Genomic DNA, 23,809 nt, shown 5'->3' on the forward strand with positions numbered 1-23,809 from the left:
TATTTATAAATAGCTAATATAGTTCTTATAAACATGAATGACAATATATATTCTTTTTTTTAAATATTTTGCAAACTATAAATAATACTTACCGTGAAAGTAAAGGAAATTTATGTAATAATAAATGGAACTATTTAATTATTACTTAGTTTAGTGAACTGTGTTTTGAAATACTGCGAAAAATGTAAGCTGAACCTTAATTGTAACATATTCGTAAATAAATTTTACCTACAAACATACAAATCGCTAAGATATATAATTTTATTCGATTTTAAATTAATAGAATAATAATTATGTAAACAAAATCGTTAAACAGAATTCCACCAGTTTGATTTAGGAACGAAAATTGAAAGAAATATTCTGGTAATAAATAATCATTTAATAACTTAACTCGTGTCATACTATACATTGTTATAATCGCAATATAAAACACGAAATCGCAGAATTTGATGAGTGGCAGTTTTCAATGATAAACACGCCTTCGATTCGACTCTTAAAATTGGAAAAATCGAAATTAACTAACCCTTCGCAATCCAGCTACAAAATAGCACAAAGGTATTGGAAATTGTAAAATATTAATAACTAGTGCTCAGTAGGCATTATGGGCTGCTCTATGTATATGGGCAAGAGGTAGCAATGAATTGAAATAATCAAAATACAGAAGATGCAATTCTATGCTAATTAATCTGGCGATAAGTATTTAAAGGAAATTTATGAATATAAAAATAATTCGATGTACAACAAAATTTTGATCGAACAACGAATTTTGTGAATAAGTACTTCAGAATCTTTTGATTTAAGATCCTCTATAAGAGGACTTGTGTAATTAAAGCATAAATTAAGTTAATACTATACATTAAGATCTTGAAATTCATGTAAGATTCTTGTAAATATTGAGATTCGCAATTATTTCAAGATCATAATATAAATTGCTGTATTCATTACTAAAAAGATATTACAAAAAACATGGTTATTGTTAGCCTGACTCTGAATTTTTTTGCATTATTTTAATCATACTGCAAACACTATATTTTTAGCGTTACGATAAGCACGTTATATGCCAGAATAGAAAATTTAAAGTATTAGTAAGTATTCATAACTACCCGTTGCCCGTAATTTCTTTCGACATTTACAACTTGAGCTTCTGAAAATTCAAAGCATACTATAAATAATTTTAAGCTACCTATATAATCGTAAAACAATTTTATTTAAGATTCTTCTAAATATCAAAATAAATATTATTTATAATTAATACAGAAAGTAGCCCTTTTGTATTAAATATTCTGTTCACGAAGGGTAGATATAAAATAGTTATCTCTAATATAGAGACAATAAACAAGCAATTCTATATTAATTTATATAGGGTGTCCCTATCAAAGTATGATAAATTTTATTTGAAAATGCAGTATTGTAACGTAGCTAAAATTTTAAATGATACAAATCCATTTAATGAATTTAATCATTACGTACATATTTTTGAAACACCCCATATATTTCTTATTAGAAAAATTCTGTATGCTTTGAAAAAGCCGCCGATTCGTATTTAGAAAAATATATCGACCGTAAGTTTTGCAACATTTTGATCGCCCGTCTTACTTTTAAATATAAAGGTATTTTTTACGTACATACATTTTAAATTTTCTCCTATACACGCGCACGAGCATACGTACACACGCACACATACATTTGAAGAAATTTGCTAATACACAACGAGAATTAAATTAATTTAGCGTTTGATTCATCTGCAAAGTTTAACTCTTCTTTTCTGAAATTATTGATTTCATTACTACATGAGAGGTTTCTTTTTGTATAAAATATAATCACAAAATATTTATCTTATATACTGTCAGATTGTACATTACAGAGACAACAGTCACATTTAAAATTTGATTTCTTCGTTACATTCAATATTTGTTTAAAAATAAGCTGCACTTTGTAAACTAATCCATAGGCAACCAATCACGCTTAATAATTATCTGGGTCGGATTTCAGTAAACAAGATACACTGTCAAGAAATAGTATCTATTCCTATTATGATTATGTAATACGCCAGCTCAATATGTGGAAGTTAAAAATATTAATACATGTTTCAACTATTTTTTGGCAACTTTTATGCACAAACATCATTGAAATGTTTGTATAAGTAGAATAATTAAAAGATGTTTTTGGTCGTCTATGGATTACTTAAATTAATTTAGATGTACCTTCAGAAATCGTATGAAAAACATTCATCTGTACATTTCTCGCACTAGGAAATTATTTTATACATATGCACTCCCATACGCAATAATTTTTGTATAAACTACTTTTTTCATAGCTATGTTATCACTTTGATTAGGAAATGAAGAGTCAAATCGATGCTTTAAATTCTAATACTGCCTTATAATTCCTTCACTGAAGCTGATTTAATATCATTCTTACTGTTCTTGAACAGTTTCAGTGCGGAGCAATGATTTGCAACTATAAGCACACATTGCCAACCACTGCTCAAGAAATATCAGAAGTGACCGAGCTTTGTATTAACTTAATTTTCCATTAATAATTCCATAACGTATCTTTGTAGTTTTTAAACTGTTATCTAGAAGATCATTTTAAGTAAGCATTTTTCTTCTTTCACCATTTCAAAATAATTACGTTCACTATCATGGTAAAAAAAGTCCTAGTTAATTATAGTGTTGGAAAAAATTGATTAGTATATGCGTTATGGAAAACTTAAAACCACATAATTCCTCTAATCGTTAATGAAGGAATAGACCGTCTACAATTTTATTTGGTCCAAGCAGGGTATGTAAATGGTACCCTGTCCTTCAGAAGGATTTTAAAAGATTAAAAAGGACTCGGTCAAACAATCAATCTTTTAATATTATGCTTTACTGACTACAAAATAAGTGACATACTTTCATCTAACTTGAAAATTGTTATCGTTACGTACCCCTTTCATTAAATATGGCCCACTATTCTCAATTGTTAATCAAATTTACGAAAATGTAGCTTTCGATACAGTTGATTATACGGCGTATTTCGTATTACATCGAACATACAAATTCCGATACAAGTAATTGTAGAATGTATAAAAATAAAGGTATTCTTGGGTGTTTCTGATTTATGGAACTATCATTTTGACATTACACTAATATGCAACATACAGTAAATTCTTCCCAATTGTCTTTCAGCTTGTAAACAAGAATGGACAATTTGAGAAGAAGAAATACGATCCGCAAGGCTCGAATAATCGTATCTGATTTCCCTAATTGTCTATTTTTGTTTAAAAACTGAAGGACAATTGAAGAAAATTTACTGCATCAGCTGCATTTAATCGATTTAACTGAAACGTTTAACTAAATAATTTATTTCTATTAAGTAAAGTAAACTGTGTTTGAGAATTATACAAAAGATCGTATTTTCAACTATTTCAGTTATTGAACTTTCATATAAATATTGTCCTTACTCCGAATGTCTTATCAATTTATTGAAACACTGTTTAAATAAATTTTAAAGCACTGTGAAGTGAATACCTCCAGGAATCAGAAAAACGCGTGACGCATTATTTTTCAAAGAGTATACGGATATTCTGCAAGATAACTTTTAATTAGTGGCGGCAAGTGTTCAGTAGGCAATTTGCACCTATTCACAACGAGCCTGGCTAAATGACTAAGAGACCTAACTTCCTTAACTAAAGGCTTCGTCAAATAAATCTCGCTATAAAGTTGGCCGCTATAGTCTACCCAAACTTCTTTCCTGTGTTCGTCAACGCTTTTTGAATATTCCACGTAATATTCTAACATTTTGATTGGACAATCAAAAAGTGGGATAGCAAAAGCAAGTCTAGGTTCAGCATCTAATCGAAACTGTCCTACAAAATAGTGAACTCGAACAGAGGTAGGTCCTCTGGCAGTTTGTACAGATATAGCAAAGGTAAATCTGCTATCCGAACTGTCTCTCATTAACCACCGTCCTACCGCAGCTTTCTTCAATAAATTTTCACTCTGTTGCCAACTAAGGCCTTCGTGATACCAACCACATATATGTAAAAGTCTTTTAACTTCGCTAAGTCTAGCCGCATCTCTATCCATTGCATAACTATCGAAACTCCAGGGGCAAGGCATTAGCCATGAGACTGGTGTAGTCGGCGTTCTGTCTCTTCTTTCTTCAAAATGTTCTTCGTTGTTCTCGACTTCATTTTTTTGTACCAAACCTCCACCATTAAAATTGTTTCTAGTTTTCGATGCTGTACTTGACACAGAATTTGGAGGATTTGCAGCAGTTGCCGTAATATTTACTGTACACTGTCCTAAACTGGCAGGAAGTTGTACAGTTGCATTTACTTGTATTTGAACTCCTGGATTAGAATCCAACAGTACAGAATTACGATTTTCGGACACTGGAGGATTATTGGGTTTAATATGATAATGATTTTGCATATGATTGCAACAGCAGTTGAAATTTTTTCCTGCCTCTGCTTCTTGGTCGTTTTTCTCAGAATTATTGGATTGTTGAATGTGCATAGCTGATGCAGTATTAGCTTGGAAGTTGGAAAGATTAGATTTTTCTTCACAGTTTCCGGCCATGAAATTTCCCATTGATGTTTCCACATCTGTTTTCTGAGGTAAGAGATTTCTTCGAATTCCAGGCAATTCTTGACATCCACTTGGTGGTAAGAGAAACATTCTACCATCTCGTTCGGCATTTTCTTGTTGACCTTTTTGCTCCGAAAGTGTAATTGATACCTCTTGATTTTCAGTTGCTAATGTTTTTTGTACAAAACAGCCACCACCAGATAATTTTGGACGGATTTCCATATGCGGCGCCTGCATGAGGACACCAGAGTCTGTGCTTTGAATCAAGCAACCTCCGGATTGTATACTTGGTGTTGTTATTGTTACACTACCACCAGTTAAATCACAACTTGTTGTGATTTGACTCCCACAGTTCTGATTCTTCTCAATTTCGTGATTAAATAATGGAAATCCATGACCTCTGAGGTCTTTTTCAGATCTTTGTAGGAAGATATCCTTTTGTTTATCGATTTTTGGTTTTTCTAAATCAAGTGCCACAGATGGGTGGTTAAAAGAATTAATAATAGGCTGACTGTGAATAATAGTGGGAGCATTTATAAAGCAACCACCACCACTGGTGTATCCTTTAGGAACTAGAAGCCCACCATAATAACAAGCTGTCGGGTGAATAAAACCATTATTTTTCTCTATGTTTTGTGGTTCACAGCAACCAGGAGCTGGAAACCGATGACGACAGTTTGGACACATTACTGTCAACATTTTGTGCAGATTTATATTACTTTCAGCATAACAGTCTTGTATCTGTAACAAAAAAAAGGCTTTATGAAACATTTTTTCGGACATGCAATTCTACAACAAAATTAATTTCGAGAAGTACATTATCTGTTTTTATTCTGTTTACGTAAAAATTATATTTTCCTAACACTTTAAATATTAATTTTACGTATCTTGAATCCTTAAGTTTTGTAAATGTTAATTAAAAAGAACTTTTATTTCGTGTGATAAATTTTTAGGCTACATAAAACATAGAAATGTATTCGAGTTTTATTTTCATATGAATATTATATAAAAGAGAATTAGAAACATTATTTTGAAACTACATATTATTATTGAAATTATAAAAGTATAAAATACATAATTTTACCGCCTAAAACATTTTTAAGGCAATGTAAATATACATATATAAATAAATGTTTAAACACATTCAAAAAGAGGCTTCTTCATTTTGCTTTAACAACTAACAAATTATATACTTCCTTATTTCGAACATATATTATACATGATTATTTATAAGTGACTCGGATAATTTACGTAAGTGATCGCGTTGCGCAAGACATTTTCCATGAAAAACAGTTCCAACTAAAAATACACCTGCGTAATTTTGTTTTTAATCATAATCTTTTGGCTCGTGAATGTTGTTTATATTTAACAGGAATTGTGCGATTAAATAATATGTATATTTTCTTAATCGTATTTTATAGGATTTTTTAAAATTTTCTTTGTTTATTTAATACCTCAAAAAATAAGAATATTCGGTATTTGTACATTATACATCAGCTCCACAATAATTATAAACATGTACATATAATGTCCACTTTGTTTTAATGAGGTAAATGCTTTAATTTATTTTGATTTAGAATTAAGTGATGTGCATACGTATGCTAATTATCAAAGAATTATTTATGTATTCAGTTTTTCAATCATTCTAGTGATTATATTAAACTCGATACATAAAATCAATACATTACGCATTAAAAGCTTCTTGTTCCAAGAATAATATACGCAACCGCTTGAATTCTCGCAATCTCCGTTAACGAACGCAAAAAACAATGAATAAACGTAAACAAAAAAGATCGAGCGGTCTGAAATTATTCATATTTCTCATAAACAGACACGATATAATTTGTGGAAATACATACATATGTATGTATATTAACACAATTTTTACCGATTCAAATTAGAGTTAATTATTTCTCGTACCAGTTTTTCTACATTTCAGCAATGTCATATTTCTTATTCCTTCACATATGCATATCTGAAGAATTATTTCAGAAATTATTTAAATAAAATGCAAATGAAAATCAGTTTGATATGAAATACAATACAAAAACCATATTGAGAATTTGCAGGTGTTCGTTGAAAAGAATTAATAATTTTCCATTGACGTAAGACGGCAAACAAAAAGGAAGCAACTGACTTCCGTCAAGCTCAAAAATTGCTCGAGTTCGAACGAAAGAGTACATTTACGTTTCCAGAATCCTTGAATAGTGACAGAATCGAACCGAACGCTCGCAGAACAAAAATTTTGCCTAAAAAATTTATTTCCCCGAGTATACGTCAGGATCATTCGAGGGGCTGGTTCATACAAGAGTCCGTTAACCTTGCCAGTGTCTCATCGGGTTATTTAAATAATCGAGCAAAGCAAACATCGAGTCCGATATCCATGTACTTCCTTCCATGATTCGCGGCATACAGAGGGGCCAGGTGTCGCATTCTACCGTGATCTCGACAGGAATAGAGATGCATCTCTTTCGACATCGTTCGCGCGCACCGCCAGCTGCCTTCTTTTCTCATTGTGTTTTAATGGGCCACGTGGCAGGGAGACGTCCGAGTGTTAGTAAAGCGGCACAGAGCCGCTTTTCCACGAACGTTTCGCAACGCTAGAAGGCCAAGCCCCCATTTAGAAGTTGTTCTTGGCCTCTCCAACTCCCCACTACTACTCTCACTAACCCCACCATCCCCACCTCCCCCTTCGCCAATGCACTCACCAACTGTCACTCGCTACCCCCACCACGCCCCACCTCCTGGACTACTGGTTTCCTTGTATCAAACATATTCAGAGCTCCAAATATTTATCCTGCAGCGTACGAGATCGATCTTGTCACGTACCGGCTACCAAATTTAAAGGACCAAAGCTGTAATTCTCTGTTTACAGAGATCCGAACTATTCGACTCGTCAGAATATTCGTGTTTCTCAATTGAAAAAAATATTCTATTCGAATATTTTTAAAAGATTGAAATTTTCATTCTCCCATTTCGTAATATCTTGGAAATTACACGAATGTTTCTATGGGAAATTGTTTCCCATTGATTCGCTTATTAATAGAAAAATCGTTTCAAAGTACAATGAACCGATGTTCATAACTTATGAGTAAATACGAACCTGTCACATTTATGTTAAGTAATACTAAGTTCGTATTGCTTAATGCAGGGGTTTCAAACATGCAAAGGAAAAGGAGAACATATTCAGGACAATAGAAAGTTGGAGGAAACGTAGCAGTTTCTCAACGATTACGATAAAATTGCTTCCTTTTAACAGAATTATTGATAATAAGAATTGCTCTTTTGATTTTCTTGGAGATGGGTGTGCGAAAAATTTTGAACAAAAGAATATTATTCGTTTTCATTTTCTAAGCGGGTATGTTACGATAGGTTCAGGTATTACTAGATCGGTAACAATAAATTGCGACGTTTGATACAGAATTTTCTAGTTGATAAAAGTTCCTCGATGCTGCTCGAATCAATAGAATACTAAACAAAGTTTAGCGGGAATCCGAAGAATCAATATCTCTTGTAACTCCAAAGAATCAATGTCTCTTGCGACGCAATGTTCCAGTGAATGGTACACTTTCACCAGAATTATCGCGTCACGATTAACAAACCTCTACAATATTCATTGTATGGAATAAAAGGAACGACAGTCGCTGCCAATTTCGAGAAACGATTTCGCATTGCGTCATCGATAAAGTGGTATTATCCGGAACCCTGTAAACGTTTCCATCAAAACCTCTCCTATATTCCTGCAACCCCCTTAATTCTCGTTATCGATAGCCGCTATAACGATGTAAATATGGTATCAAGAGTTGTGACGACAATCAAGATAACAGTTTCCACGAACGTTCAAGTTCAAATGCAAAATCTATTTAATCCACGATTCTATAACAAAATACGGGGAACTATTTAAATAGTGAAATTATCTTAATTGCTCCTGTTATGTAACTGACGTTTTAGATCATTACATGAATAACAGGTAATGATTGACAATTAAAGAAGATGCCAGGTTTAAATTAACGATGAGTGAAACTGAAAGATTGATCATCGATGAAATAAAGAGCTATGCTTAGCTGGCGCCGAAGTATACCGTTTTAACATTTTGGAAGAAATGAATTACGAAATAAACAGGAGATGCAGTTTATCTATCTGATAAAAGGGATCTAGTGTCCACTCCACTCCTTTGTATAATTCATATGCTATATATGGGCCTAAAATAATTAAAGTAAAACGACAGCTAGAGTATCGTGGGAATTGATGTATTTCGAGTCAATTTAAAATAAGAGAGTTATAGTTTAGGAGCTACTGATTAAATATTGAAATTACTATTTATCATTGTTAATTGTAGACATCATGTTGAGAAGTAATTAATTGTAAAAATATTTCGTTTGATGACGTCAATCGGCTTTGTTATCAAATCTTGCCTGAAATATTGGTCGGGAATAAACTGATAAGAGACAGGTATTTTAGAGATACTAGAATATGATGTAGATTTTCCTTCTACATTTAATATTTTAAAGAAAAAAAATGTATTTGTTAAACTTTTCTTCTTTGAATGCATTTTCTTACTCCAAAAGTTTCATCTTTTATTTTAATTTTTCGACTTTACATGGAATTTCATTGGATGATATTTCTTCTTTGTATGTTCATTAATCTCTATTTTTTATTTATCGCATCACCCAGCCTTTATTCTTCTCCGGCCATCTGTTCTCTTCTGCCGTTGGAATGCTAAGGGGAGTGAAAACGACGAACGCAGGGAGAAAGATAGAGAGAGGGGAGAAAAAGAGAGAGGTAAAGAGAGAGAAAGAGAGAGACAAAAATCTTCAAGCAAAGAGGACTTCGCAGAATTGAATGTCGTAGTTTTATTTGAGGAAACAGAACGAGGCCCCAATGGAGGACCACAAAATTAGAAGAAACCCACGGGAATACTTTTCTATACGTATCAACTATTCATGAATCGTTCTAGACAAAACTATCGTCTATCTTTCAAATTACTGAATTAATTATAAAAATATGATTTGAGATAATAAGCGTAGATTTGTTAAAAGTAGGATTATACACACGCGTAATTATATGAAGTAGATGAAATAAATTAATATACGTGCTTTATAAATTTGACAAAAACGTTGATGTTATATCTCATAATCATAAATTACTTTGAAATAATTACAATAATACACTAATGAGTAATTTGAAAATATGGCATTTCGAACGTGAAGATGAGTAATTTAGAAATTTTTTTAACGAGACATTTCAGTGCGTGTTATTGTAAATATGTATTTTGTATACAACGTTCGATAAGGTATCTTACGATTTGATTGCAGATGAATTAATCGACAAGGTGCACGACAAACCGACGAGAAAAGGTTGTTTGAATGAAGTAACCTAATACAAAAGTTCACAATGCGTTGTAAAAAAAATAGAATTGCAGAATGCCTGCTTAAATAAAAGCGATATTTAGTCAAATGAAACAGCAAATGAGAATTGAAAGATAAACGACCGGACGGGGGAATAAATGATTATTTCGAGCAAGTATAAATAAGGATAACAGGGAATCGGAGGAGTGCATAAATTTTGAAGATGCGACGAACGAACCAACGAACGAACGAATGAGCTGTGCGATGCAGGCTCGTAGTTACAAGGTGGTTCGAAAACATCATAAATCGAAAGAAGGGTTCGGAGCCTACCCTGCTTTGAGGGGTCTGGCTAGAAATTCGTCTTCTCGGAAAAAGACGAACTGGGCTGATGACCTGTACGCCAGCGAAATACAGTTCGTCGTAGCGAATGCTAATTTTACTGGTCAACTTCATCGATGCCTCCACGGTCTTTGGTCTACAGGCCTGTTCAGGAGTCGCGATCGGCTGATGAAATGCTGAGATAGCCAAACAGGTTTTGCATAGACACTTCTATTGCTGCGTTGGCAGACTTCGACGAAATAGTTAAGAAATCCGTATTCATTTCACCAGAAATGACCGACAGACTGATTTAATTATGTACGCGGAATTCTAGTTTTCTGCATTCAATAGCTAACATTTAAGCTAATCGTATATTTTATTCACACCGATCATGTTCTATATGCATTTTTTAATTGTTCGATAACTAGGTAATGTAAATTTTGTTGAGTAAAAGCATGCATGTAGCCATCGAATTACTAAAAAATATTTGTATTTTATTTCATGTCTCTATTAAGATCTTTCATTCGTGCAAGAAATGTATACTTTGAAATTCCTTAGATTCCTTAACAAGAAAAGTAAAACTCCAAAATCGTACACTTAGGTACGGAATTTGTAATTATAATGCAAAATATTTTACTGTTTGTATAGTTGTTAAGAAGGAAATAAATATGATAAATATTGTATGTACGTCTGAAAAGAATTTCATGCATTCAAAACACACAGAATTGACGTCAACGAGTACAGCAATCGAATAATCACCATTCCTGAATGACGCTGTAGCTGGCCTCGTTATCGGCAAGATTTCCAGCAAGTATAATGAGAAGAGGTTCGCCGAATGAGTGGTAACACGGATTTTATCTCTTACAGATAAGCGTGAATTTTATTTTACAAGGCTTCGGGGAAATGAACCTGCTTCCGTGAATGATTCTCTTTTGTCATAGCAAGTATTTAGAACGTCAACCTCTAGACGTTGACGAAGTTAACATTGTTCTGAGGAACGTGACGAATTTGAAACAATAGATGTTTTTTTTACGCGGAACGTTTTCTTGGAAATGTTTAAATTTAAGTAGTCTATTTCGTTACTCCTTTTAATGAAGTTTATGAATAATAATTACTTCCAATACTGAGTATGCTTTGTAACCTTTTGTAAAGTAGTAGATATTTTGTTAGACTTATTCGTCAAAATATATTTTCTGTTTATAACATTTAGCATTGTTATACACTATATTAATATACTGTAATTAAATTGTATAACATTTTTATTACGTAAATATTTATGAAATTACTGTCATGTATTAATAATGATTCAACTGTTTAGTAATTCTTTTAATTATGAAAGAGACATTATAAAAAGTTCTAATTCCATATAGTTTCTATTTGTGCAATCCTTTTAATTTTCAGTTAAAACTGTCTCTTGGCGAAAGCAAATCAAAAGGAAGTAAACTAACACCAAGTGATTCATACAGTGTGTTAAATATTACAATTCGCGATAGTAAGGCCGATTCTAATTCTGGCATAGATTATGCTTAATGAACATGAAATTTATAACAATTTCTAAACCTTTCAAACAAGTCTGTCATGGATATCTGTTGATAATAGCTGCAAGCATTTTCAAAACACTTCTGACGTGCTAGAAATGACAACGAAACGTCTAACTGACATGAAAAGTGTGAAGCAACGTTACAAAAATTAAATGCTTGACTAGTAACGATTTCAAACATGTGCTGGATCATTTTGTAACATTGTTTGCTTCCTCGAGAGTGCATTAATATTTATACCCATTTGAACTCTTGTCAAACAAATTCTTCCCTACCTCCAAGACCGAAGAACTTTTGACATTTTTTCAAATATGGCAGTGACATTTTGTTTAAATAAAAATTAACAATATTCTAAAATAACCGTCGACGTAATGAGAAGTCGAAAAGTGACAAACAAGTGACTGCGTTCAGCCGATTAGTCAGTTGACAGTTCCTGATAAGAATGGCATTCTAAGAATTCGAAATATTTGGCACAATTTGAAGTTTGAATTGTTCGAACAATGAATCGGTATTCGAACTGCATCCGAACTTCGAATAGTTCGAAACTGGTTTGCATGGTGGAAGAAGTTTAGAGCATTTATTAAAAGCCAGCTCACCGAAATAAGTTTTTGTAATCTGGTGACCACCGGGAAGAAATCCCCTATGAAACTTTCTCCGAAAAGGCACTTCCACTTTCACCTCACGTCTCGAAAATAGCTCGAAGCACTGCTAAAAATAATCTGTCGTTGAAGCACAATTGAAATTGGCAAAATTGTCAGGCTAGCTCGTCGACTAGAGGAGAAAGCAGTAAAGGCGGAGTGTTCATTTCTTTTGAAACACAGTTTCTACTTAAATGTTTGATAAATGAAATATCAAAAGACCATGGAAACGATCTTCCTGACACGAGGGTCTGGACAGCACTGGCGCTGCTGCCACTGAATGAATCTATAATTGCTTTTGTAGAAGCATGGAGTAGGGGCGAGCACGTGATCCGGCCAACAGTGGTGGTGGAAATCGTGGAAAACTCGTTGAGGGAGCATTAAGAACTCTATTCTAGCAATGGCTATGATGGCGGTATGACCAGGCAAACAACTTTCGGTAACCGTTGTTTCTCTGGTTTGGAATACGGACAGAACAAATAATTATTTGTCTGCAGCAATAATAAAATATGAAGTCATAAACTATACTGATCATCAGATGTACTATATACTTCTCAGCGTTCAGGTAATAAGTAGATATTCGTGGTGGAGGTAAATGTTTATAGGGAAGGGGGCTATGTTAGTACAAGACAAGCACAAAAGTTGTTTAAATGGTTTCAATTATTGGAAGATAAACATCGTATAGAGCGTTCATTTGTAACGTTGTTAGATACCAATTTTGCATTTTAATAACTATGTAATAGCCAATTTTTATAAATTTATATGCGTGGAACTCGAATTGGGAAATCTCTTTTTTCCTATCATTTTTAACTTTTAGAAAATTTAATTTTGAAAACAAAGTAAAATTTTAATTTTCAAGGATTTTGTCCGCTTTAACTATAAAAGCTAGAAGAATGATTTTTACACATGTCGACTCTGTAGATTACGAATGATACATGCATATAAACATTTAAATATGTTTAAATAACAATGTTTAAACAAGTTGAAACTTCAATGCAACAATTTTACGGAAATTTTCCAATTTATTTTGAAAATTAAGGGACCGAGACAAAATCTAATTACTAATTCTAATTTAATTTTAATTAATATCTAATCTAATTAACGTGTTGAACTTACTGTTAAAATTGATATAATAAATTTCTAGAAATGGCTACTTTGTAAGCTATAAAAACTTATAGTCATTAATGTTTAGAAACACTGACATGGATGTATAAGCTATTTTATTTATTACTAAAGGGAAAAGGTTTACTTAATTGCGTAATATAAATCATTTTGGTTCAGATATTTAAGTTTTAAAATAAATTGGTGCGATAAAATTAATACATTCAAAATGCCTCGCTTCATTGAAACAAGGCTCATATTTGTCAAAACGTTTATATTGTACCATTAAAGAATCTACCATTGCATTTGAGAAAGTATACAAAATTGTTAACTCCAGCAACCAAATGTTTGGCTGCTAGAGTTAAAATAACAGAATCGCTTAAAATAGAAAAAAACAACTAAATAGAAACTCAGGATGATGGAGGAAAACCATTTTTGAATTAATGTTTAGTGCATTGAAATTAATAATAATTGTTCACTGGTGAATATTTTTACAACGTTTATTAAAGAAAATAAATTGTTAATTTTGTACGAATATAATACACGTATTATACGAAATATTGAAAATATATTGCTGGCGCTGCTGTCGAAATTTACAGTCTAAATAAAATTTCCAAATGTTTTGTATAACTTACATATTTTTACTAGTTTGTCTTTGTTTAATTGTTTAAAATGACACAAATAAATAAAAATTAAATTCAAAAGACCTACACCAACGTATTACCAAAATATGTAAAGTATAACGAAAACTTGTATTGTCAACATTTCCATAAATAAACTAAATAAAGAATTATGATTATTCAGCTCAAACCGAAAATACGTAGAAACTGAAAAAAGTTTCTATTCGAGACATTTGTACTTTCGTAATATTCAGACTGCGGCTTTTTATGCTTATATAAAATATTAACAATAAAAATTTTAAGAGAATTTCAAACCTCTAATACACCATTTTCAACTTACTAAACTTATTAATAGGAATCCTCATAGCTCTTACGATTCTATTTAACTTCAGTTCCATTCAATTGACTCAGAAAATATATTCTTCGCATGAAGATCCTCAATCCAGTAATAATACTGAATGCAGCACAGACGTATAATGCAAGTGCTGGATTCCTAAGGCAGCTATTATAAATATTTCATAATACTTTAGACTTAGCTGCAATAAATTCTTGGATGTTATACAATGGTATAACGAGGGAAAATACGCCGAGGAAAGGACGTTTGTTGCAATTGCATGATAGTCACGCGACTATAATACTGTCTGCAGTATTATAATTATTATAAACTAAATTACGGAGAAAATAATCTTCGAAAGTTTTGCAGAAGAGAAGTCGTTTCTCAATCTTGTAAATATAACTCGGAATATTTTTAGAGAAAACATATAAAATGCGAATTTCATGTGTTTGTATGAAAAAATTGAATTTCATCCTGTTTATAAACTGAATGTAATCCTTAACAAAAGATAGAAAGTTTTATACATTAAAGGAATTATACTCTGAAATATGAACTAATATTTTTTTAAGTTCTTAGGAAGCATTTACGCCTTTTATGTTTAAAGAACAGAATATCCGTAAGCATTAATAATTTGAGATACTAGTGTTTTTATTTAACATCACGTAATGGACAGTCCGATACGGCTTAAACCCATCACTTGAGCATGTGCTCCGGCGCACATACCTCGTGGAAAAATGGATTCCTTTTAACTGGTTTACGTGCGATCTCGTCTACGCTATCACGTCATCATTCTCGCTTACGAGTTCGTATTTCCGTGGGCCTCTCGTCGAAACGTCACGAATTCCGACGATTTGACGCCGCACACTTACGATCTTGGCTGCCAATCGATTCTCGCTGCCAGTCTGCCTCATCCCTCCTCCATCATTCTCCTCCCAATGTTCTCGATATTGGCAAACATTTCGCGAACTGTTATTCGGGCGGAGAACAGTTTTCGCAAAATCGTAAGGCGTAACGCAAACACAAAAATAGTCGTACATTGTGCAAGATGTTAATTCAAAAAGACGCTTTAAATAAATATGAACGCTTCATGAAGTTGATGTTCGTGTGAAATAATTTTACATTTCGTGTCAGTTTTTTTTTTTTTAAAGTTCGCGTTTCTAACTCGCTAGTCGAAAGTACTACATACCATGTTTACTATCAACTAGAGAACGTTCGAAATAGTTTATAATTTCGCAGCCAGGATGTTTATATACATTGCCTTATTAATACGACATGAAATACGAAATTGTCGTTCTCAGTACTGAAGAGAATTTAGATTAAAATTACTTTCGTAGAAAAACGATTATAAATGTATCTGTTTACAATGGATTCATTTCAGATTACTTTTAAACAATATTTTCACACACGTGACACAATTTTCTGAATATCATCGTATTTACTTGAATCAAAAATATGCATCCAAGAAATATTGTTAAATACATATTACACAAATATTCAGTACATCAACCAGTGGTTGATGCGACAATAAATAACTAATTAAAAAAAAAAAATATTAACTTTGATTTTCAAATTTTTTAATTGTCAAAATTTTAACGAAAATTTTAAGTAATATGTAATATTACTTATTATTTACTGTAAAATATAAATTTTCAACGTTGAAATTTTGTTAATTAGCATTACGGATTTAATAAATATTATTAAATAAGCATGGCAGAAACATCAGCCTTGATTTTCGAAATTTCTAATTGTCAACATTTTTTTACAACTTTCAAATTTTCTGAGTACCAAAATTTTATTAGATCTGACAATACTTATAACGGTTCAAAGGAGCAGACTGATGGCCATATCTGACTATTGATGAAGAATTCTGGAAGGGAAAGAGATGGAGCAGGGGGAAAAAGGAAGAAAAGAAGAGAGACAGGCTGAGGTCTATAGAGAAAGGAAAAGAAAAGGTGTAGAGAGAAGGGAAGGAAAGAGAGAGAAAGAGAGAGAGAGAGAGAGAGAGAGAGAGAAGAGGAGGGGAGAAAGGGAAAGAGAGAGAGGAGCCGCGTACCTAAGACACGTTATTCTTGTTCATTTCCAAGAATAAATCCGTAAGAATCCAGCTGGTCGCACAATACGAGTTTCTCTCAACAAAATACATTTACTCCCTCGGTCCCTCTCCCTTTCAAATATTTTGCGAATTCTCGAAATCCTAAAATCCGAAATATCTGAGTTCCATTAGTCGTTTTTCGGATCTTTTCGGAGAAATATTGAAATCTTATCTGAAGTCTTTATCGGTTACAAATTTTGCGATATCTATTGCGAAGATTTTTCGCGATACGGTGTTAATACAACATTTCGCGCTTTAAAAACTATATTTCATAATGTATTTCCACTTATTTTGATTAAAACTCATTTTATGTATTCTAGTTATTTATGAAAATTAGAAAAATCATTATTTAATAAAAATAATAGCAACTCGGATGTTCTTTCCGACTATAAAAACTAAAACAATATATTAATTTATCTTGTAAATATAACAAGATATCCAATTACGTTATATCTATTATAGTAGTAAATAACCATAAACTTCTAAAATGATTACCTTAAAATTTCCGTGAGGTTACTCAGAAAGCATAACGGACAATTGACACAAGGCAACTTTTTTCTTTCGCAGTCCCGAGGCTTTCAGGGAAGATGAGTGCATTGCAGTCGACCGAATTATTATTCATAGATCCCATGAATCGTAAAGAATCATCAGGAAAACGCTCCCTTCTGATGCTACATGGTGTGTGAAAGAGGAACACCTGGTAGTGAGTCACGATTCTGAAATATGTATCCTAGCAGACCATGTGGCGTTTCTTTTACTCAGGCATTTGTATCTTCCGATTAACGATTACCTCTTAAGAGCGTTGCAACATTATTAGCAGTTTGCAACCGTATAATCTCTGTGGGGAATCGTGAAATGCATCATTCGTATTTTTATCTCGAATTATCGTCTCGATCGAAATTAATATTCAAGTAGTACTTAATTCAAAGAATTACAAAATATGTAAGTTTTTTCAATTACATCACATAGTTCCTAACAGTGTCGCATTTTTAAAAATCATCGCAAAATTCACAAATGTGAAGTTTCTTAACATAAAATATTAAGAACGTTTCGAAGACAATGATGTATATTTTATAAGATTTTATAAGACCTTCTGAAATGTTATTCGATCTTAGTCGAACTAAGGAATTGTCCCAATCGAATGTGTAGCGATAACAAATGCGGCTCGTGCAGTATTTGAAACGTGTCTTCCTATATGCGAGTATTTCCCGAAAGCTTTTATGTTTGTTGAACAATGAATGGAGGTCGATTCCGTTATTAGGGACACAATACGCTCCATTGTACATTGACGGAACCCCTGGTGGGGAACATTTCGTGGTAACTTGCCGGCTTTTACAGAAATCACTTTTTTGATACTGTCAGGTTCCTTGAGCATGTCTACACAAAATTCGCATTTCACGACACTTCATAGAATCATTTTTTATCAAGCGTTTATTCTTGTTATCGTGATAAACGCCTATAAAAATTCTCTTCCAAGAAACCAATGCTACGAGAAATCAACTCTTGTTAAAGAAATTGAACAATTTGTGGGATTGACGATCGTTGATCAAATACTGTTACTTTTCTATTAGGAAAGAAAAATGTGAAGGACGAACAAGCTACTGATATAAACGCCACATAGATAAACCGTTACTGATAAGACAAACGGTAAAGTTGGAAATAATTAATGAGAAACTACAATTATGTCTTCAATGAGATTTACGTAAAACCAGAGCTGCGAGGTAAAATCGGAGCTCCATAAAATTTTCAATAAGTTGAAATATATTAGTAAAAATTGAAACACTAAATAACAGTAATATTTCTTATTTAAAATATATAATTTGCACAACGAATAATAAAAATCACGAAGTACTACTCCAAGTGTTTGATATAATCTAAACGCTCATTTAAAATTAGTATTTGAATAAGTTAGTATTAATACATATAAGTAAAACAAGTATTTGTAACTAAAATTTCAAAGAAAAGTTCATCTGCAACAGGAACAGATAAAAATATTTATTTACGAGTATCTATTTCAAAAGTTTACCTTGGTCAGCTACGCCAAAATAAACAATATACGACTATTGTTAGTTTCACTAACAACTTAATAGAGCAATAAAACTGAAATAAAGATGCGTAAAAAATGTAGGAACATCAATGTTTTAACACAAACTACGCAAATTAGAGCCAAGGTATTGCTAACGTTTGTGCCTCCACTGCAGAAAATAACTTCGAAATCTAATTCGGACTTACAGGAAGGTCCAATAGATGTATCATGCTAACAACGACTTGACGTACGTACATAAAGGATGTAGTAAGACCAAGTTAAACATGTTAAGAAGCTTGCGAGATTTCGTAATGGAGAAGATACAGCTCCCGGAAATTTCTAAGAAAACCGTATGTGTATTTTGGTGCCCACGTGTAATGTTGGTCTTGTTTTGATTAGATTGCAGACTTTTATGGTAAACTCTATTTTTACAGTAAAAATCATAAAACTCTGATAAAAAGAATCTTATTTTCTGTGTTGATACTAAGAATTACCGAACAGTAAATATGAGTTCTCCAAAATGCTTTACAAAAGCTATGAGATTCCGAAAATCAAAATTTTCTTGAAACATGATATGATCACGAGTGAATCAATTTGTTCGTTAACTTTTTAAAAAGGCTTTTCTAAATTTCCGATAATCACAAAATAAAGAATTTCGGTTGGATCATTTTGATGCTTCTGGTAAATAGCGTTAATGGCTCCAGCGGATTCAGCGAATTTTATTAGTTTTCAGACGTTGCAGACTATAATTATAGCTTGGTTGTTCTACGAATCAGCAATAATGTGGGTTCTGCTGTATTGGAATATTCGAATATGTCGTCAGCCCAAAAGGTGACCTAATGCTTCACGTTCAGGCTATTTAGCCATAAAAGTTGGCGATAATTGCTTTCCAAGGAAAGCGAATGATTTTATAATGTTGCATTGCAACTGCACATAAATTAGAAAGCTTTCCGCAGAGGAGGAATTACAGGCTGGGAGCATAAAGGTTACTATATGGACGCGAGCGGGTCGTTCATCGGCGGATCGGGGACTATTTCAGAGAGGATTCCAGGAACGTTTCGAACAGAGAAATCGAGAGACACGCTATGCTCCCATTTCAGCTGGTCGCATATATGGTCCTCATAGAGCCTGTTATCGTATCTGTTACTCTGTGGTAGAGTCGAGCATCTTATCACAAACAAACAAACTCCTTTATGACGATTATACCCGGTTCTCTCGAATCGACCTTTCCTCGAACTGGTTGTCCAAGGGCGCGCCTCCTGATTCAAATCGAGGATTGTCCGAAATATTCCGCAGCCATTTCGCTCTTTTTTTTGTATTGTTTTGAATCCTTCCTCTTAAGAGATATCGCAAATCTAATGGCATACTCCCTCGATCATTCTTCCAGTTATCGAGAATGTAAAAAATTAATTCTACAAAACCTGTTCGGTTTGTCGCCGGAAGCAACAATCGCTAAAAGTGTGTCCAGGCTTTTAGTGGCTCGTGAAAATTAGAAGAGCGACATTCTTGCAGCATGTGCGAACGAATAAGTAAGTTTGTTTAATGATCTCTCGTGGAGGATATCTCCTAATTCCAGCATTTCTGAATAAAAAATGCCCAAGCAGACCATTTCGACACGTTTGTTAAATGTAGAATGCAGAAGACTATTTCCGTCCATTCGTTCTAAATTCGTATCTATTCTATAAAGAAAATGTTTATTTTATTCTTAAAGCCATATTATTATTGTTAAAAACAAATTGGAAACATAAATTAATATATTTTTCATTCAATGTATGGATTTTGAGAAAATAATTTTCAAACTGTGTTCGACTATCTTTACTATTTTAAGACGTTCTGATTTGATTTTTCCGATTAAATTTTATTCCTCTGCATGCTGCATGGAAGTCCTGTACAGTGTACTTGTGTAATAGAAGAAAACATAGAAGAACCTTCGATACTCTGAGGCGTAATACGAATTAATTAATCGATGAATTAGTGTGAATGGTAAACATTTGAATATACCGTCGTTCAAAGACTATGGTTAGCTAATGCGACTACGACATTCCAAAGGATTCAGCTTACTATTCTAGAATAGCATAAATGAGAAGGAGAACATTTGTAGGAATGTTCATTTTCAAATTACAATTTTTCAGTTGAATAACTGTGCTCACACTCTGAATTTTAATGAAATTTCCTGTATAATTTAATTTAGTTACATAGATTTAGAAATAGAGAAAATAAAAATATATTTGAGGAAACTTTTTCATGTACAAAATTGTATCTTCTTGAATAATTGTAATTACTATTTATAAATATATACTTTAAAAAATTTCCAGAAGGAAATTTCATTAAACAAATTTCATTTTAAAATATGTAGATAAACTTAGCTTTTTAATTTATCCTCTCTAATTTTAAAGATTTAATTTTTTCGAAAAATATAAAAAAATTGAAGTACTCTAATTATTTTAGTAGCATTTTTTAATTACATAAAAACAAACTTAAATTTCCAAATCCAGTGTATGTTTATTAAACGAATTTAATGGTAATACATTTAAGCTATTTTAATGGTAATAATTTAAATAACACTTTTAAGAAATCAATATTTTAAATACCTATTTAGGCATATGCAGCTCTTTCAACTAAATGTGCAAAATGTGATTGATTGATGCAAAAACAATAGAGAAGTAACGTTAAATTAGGTATAGTAAATGAAAGCAGTCATATTTGTTAAATATTAACTCTTTTTTGAATTTTTATATCCATATTTATTATTCACATTTTATATTTTTATATCCAGTTTGACTATGCCTTCCGAAAACATTATTTAACTTCTTAGCTTCCACCAGCTAACAGAAGGTATTAATTATTAGTACAATGCTAAAGAGAAGGTCAATATGTATTTGAGAAATACATCTAAAAATAACTATAGAAAAATGAATAAGAATACGATTGAATTTACAGAGAATATTTAATTTACAAGGGCTAATGTTTTCATGCTATGGAACATTTATTATAAAAAGAATAAAAAAAAAAGTTATGAATATATATGAAGATCAAAGTTAAATTCAGTAAAGTATGTACATTATTTAAGTAATAGAGAATGACAATTTTTAATCATAAGAAAGAAACATATTTATCTTTTAAATTCGTGAAATATATATATTTGCATGCAATAGGGTTATATTTTACAGTGGCAGATTAAAGAAGTGAAAGAATATACATATCTAGCAGTCCCCTTCAGACATGTAAGTACATTTTATGGAGCCACAATAATTTTGTAGTAAAAGCAAAACCTGCATTTGAAACAATATGGAAACTACTCATACTATCAAGATCTAAGACCTCGTACGCAGCAAAAAAACTGAACGGTGTTATAGTAAAGGCAACCTTACTATATAGTGCAGGAATCTGGGGCCTGAACCATACAGAGGCACTGGAAGAAATGCAAACAGACTTCCTGAAAAGACTAATGAGCGCACCCAGATATATTCCAGGGTATATGGTAGGAGCATAATCAGGAGTAATAAAATTAGAGCTAGAGTTAATCAAGGGAGCAATAAGATACTGAAACAAACTGGAAAGCTTAAACGATAAAAGATCTTTGAATAAATACTAGGGAAGACAAAAACTATGGTAACATCTTAATTAGAAGACAATTTGGGTCACATAAGATCAAATTCCAAAAGTTCTGTATCGATATCAATAACATACCTTGTACATTAGAAGGAGAGGAGACATTAACCAATATCCAAATATAAATATTGTGAAATTTGCAAAGAAATAATTGTACAAACTAGATTAATGGATAAAATTACATGGAACTTAACAGAGTCAAAGTCTAATCATACAAAGAATGTGAACTGCCTTATCTGCAACTTCAACTTATATTATATTCACAAACAAAATATAAAACATATCTTATGGAATGTTGTAGAGAATATGAACCATGATATTATTATGGACCATATACGAACCATGATATTAATAATCAATAATAAAATTACCAACTTAGTTATCAAATGTAACTATATCTTTTATTTTATAGACCTATGTAAATATATTATTATGAGTTATAAAGATTACTATTTGTAAAGGACAATAATATTTTTCTTGCACACAAGTATAATTTTTAATAACACAGAAACATGCAAGAATTCCAAAAATGAAAATCTTTCACAGCTACATTGGTAAATATGGCAAATGTTTGTGGTATATAAAATCATTGACATATCAGGTTTCAGAAAAAAACGGGATTAAGATGTTTACCAATTTCGTGAGTACTTGGAGTTGTATACTTATCAATTAAGATTAATACTGACGCATACCTTATTCAATGGACAGCTTTTTGTGTTACATGTAATATCAAGATAACAAACAGTAAGAAGTACTATGAAAGATAAATATTACGTCATGTTTTCAGTAGGGGGTTAAATCAATGTTACAATAATTAGTAACATCTACTGAAAAATTAATTTTAAAAAATTACGCTTTCTTTCGCTATACCGGTTCTTTGAAATTTCCATTTTTTTTCGTGACACGTACTTATAATAATTCAATAATTTACATGGAAAGTGACAGATGGAGGAAAAGATATAAAATTTGCATGATGTAAAAATAAACATTTAGAAGGATAAAGGTGAACGTACCTTCTATGTCCGTTCTGAAAGCGTCTCCTTCTTCGTACACGCACAGTTACAACAGCAGAATGGACACTTAAGTCTTGAACAGTTGCACCAATGTTTCTTCATCTATGAAGTATTGAATTTTAAGACTATCACGGATCGTTTTCACTGGTTTTACATTTGTAAAATTGTTTGTGCGTGCGTTTCGTTTCGAAAATTGTTTTGTAGCGTCTCGAACGAGCTTGCTCCGCCATTGGCGTTGCTAGTTCGAGGAATTAACAACAGAGTGAGCTCGATTGACAGCGATGCAATTCTTTTCAAATTTCAAATCGAAGAATCGAACACCAATTGGAAATAAAGGTTTATATACGCAGTACATTTTACTAAAATTTAGTTAACAGTGTAGTATAGTTTTACAAATCCTGTAGCTCATTATGGTTCGTACGAATTGCAGATACAATTGATTAAATAAATAATGTAGTGTTGAAATCAAGAAGCTTGTTAAGAGTTTGAAATTTACGAAAGTTGAATTCATAGCTGACTGATTTGAAGAACAGAAGAATGTTATGACAGCATCATTATCATCACAACTATGTAAGTAGTATAACCTGTAAAT

General features: G+C 32.2%; 1 protein-coding gene across 2 annotated transcripts; it reads right to left on the reverse strand.

The window, feature by feature from the left end:
* Positions 1–358: 358 nt before the first annotated feature.
* LOC144468303 (uncharacterized) lies at positions 359–23,436 on the reverse strand. Of its 2 annotated transcripts, none has more exons than XM_078177679.1 (2): positions 23,218–23,436; positions 359–5,318 (listed from the first exon to the last, which is right to left on the reverse strand). In XM_078177679.1, the coding sequence occupies exon 2, from the start codon at positions 5,274–5,276 to the stop codon at positions 3,552–3,554; it is 1,725 nt and encodes a 574-aa protein (XP_078033805.1). In that variant the 5' UTR covers positions 5,277–5,318; positions 23,218–23,436; the 3' UTR covers positions 359–3,551. The 2 variants fall into 2 exon arrangements, with proteins under 2 accessions (XP_078033805.1, XP_078033804.1); XM_078177678.1 differs by lacking the exon at positions 23,218–23,436 and adding an exon at positions 12,378–12,668.
* Between the last annotated feature and the right edge of the window lie 373 nt (positions 23,437–23,809).

This window comes from Augochlora pura, chromosome 4 (genome assembly GCF_028453695.1).
Source record: "Augochlora pura isolate Apur16 chromosome 4, APUR_v2.2.1, whole genome shotgun sequence".
In the NCBI taxonomy this organism is placed as follows: domain Eukaryota; kingdom Metazoa; phylum Arthropoda; class Insecta; order Hymenoptera; family Halictidae; genus Augochlora; species Augochlora pura.

Bases quoted from the DNA above. Each gene is read 5' to 3' on its own strand.
- LOC144468303 (XM_078177679.1), bottom strand. From the start codon at position 5,276: ATGTTGACAGTAATGTGTCCAAACTGTCGTCATCGGTTTCCAGCTCCT.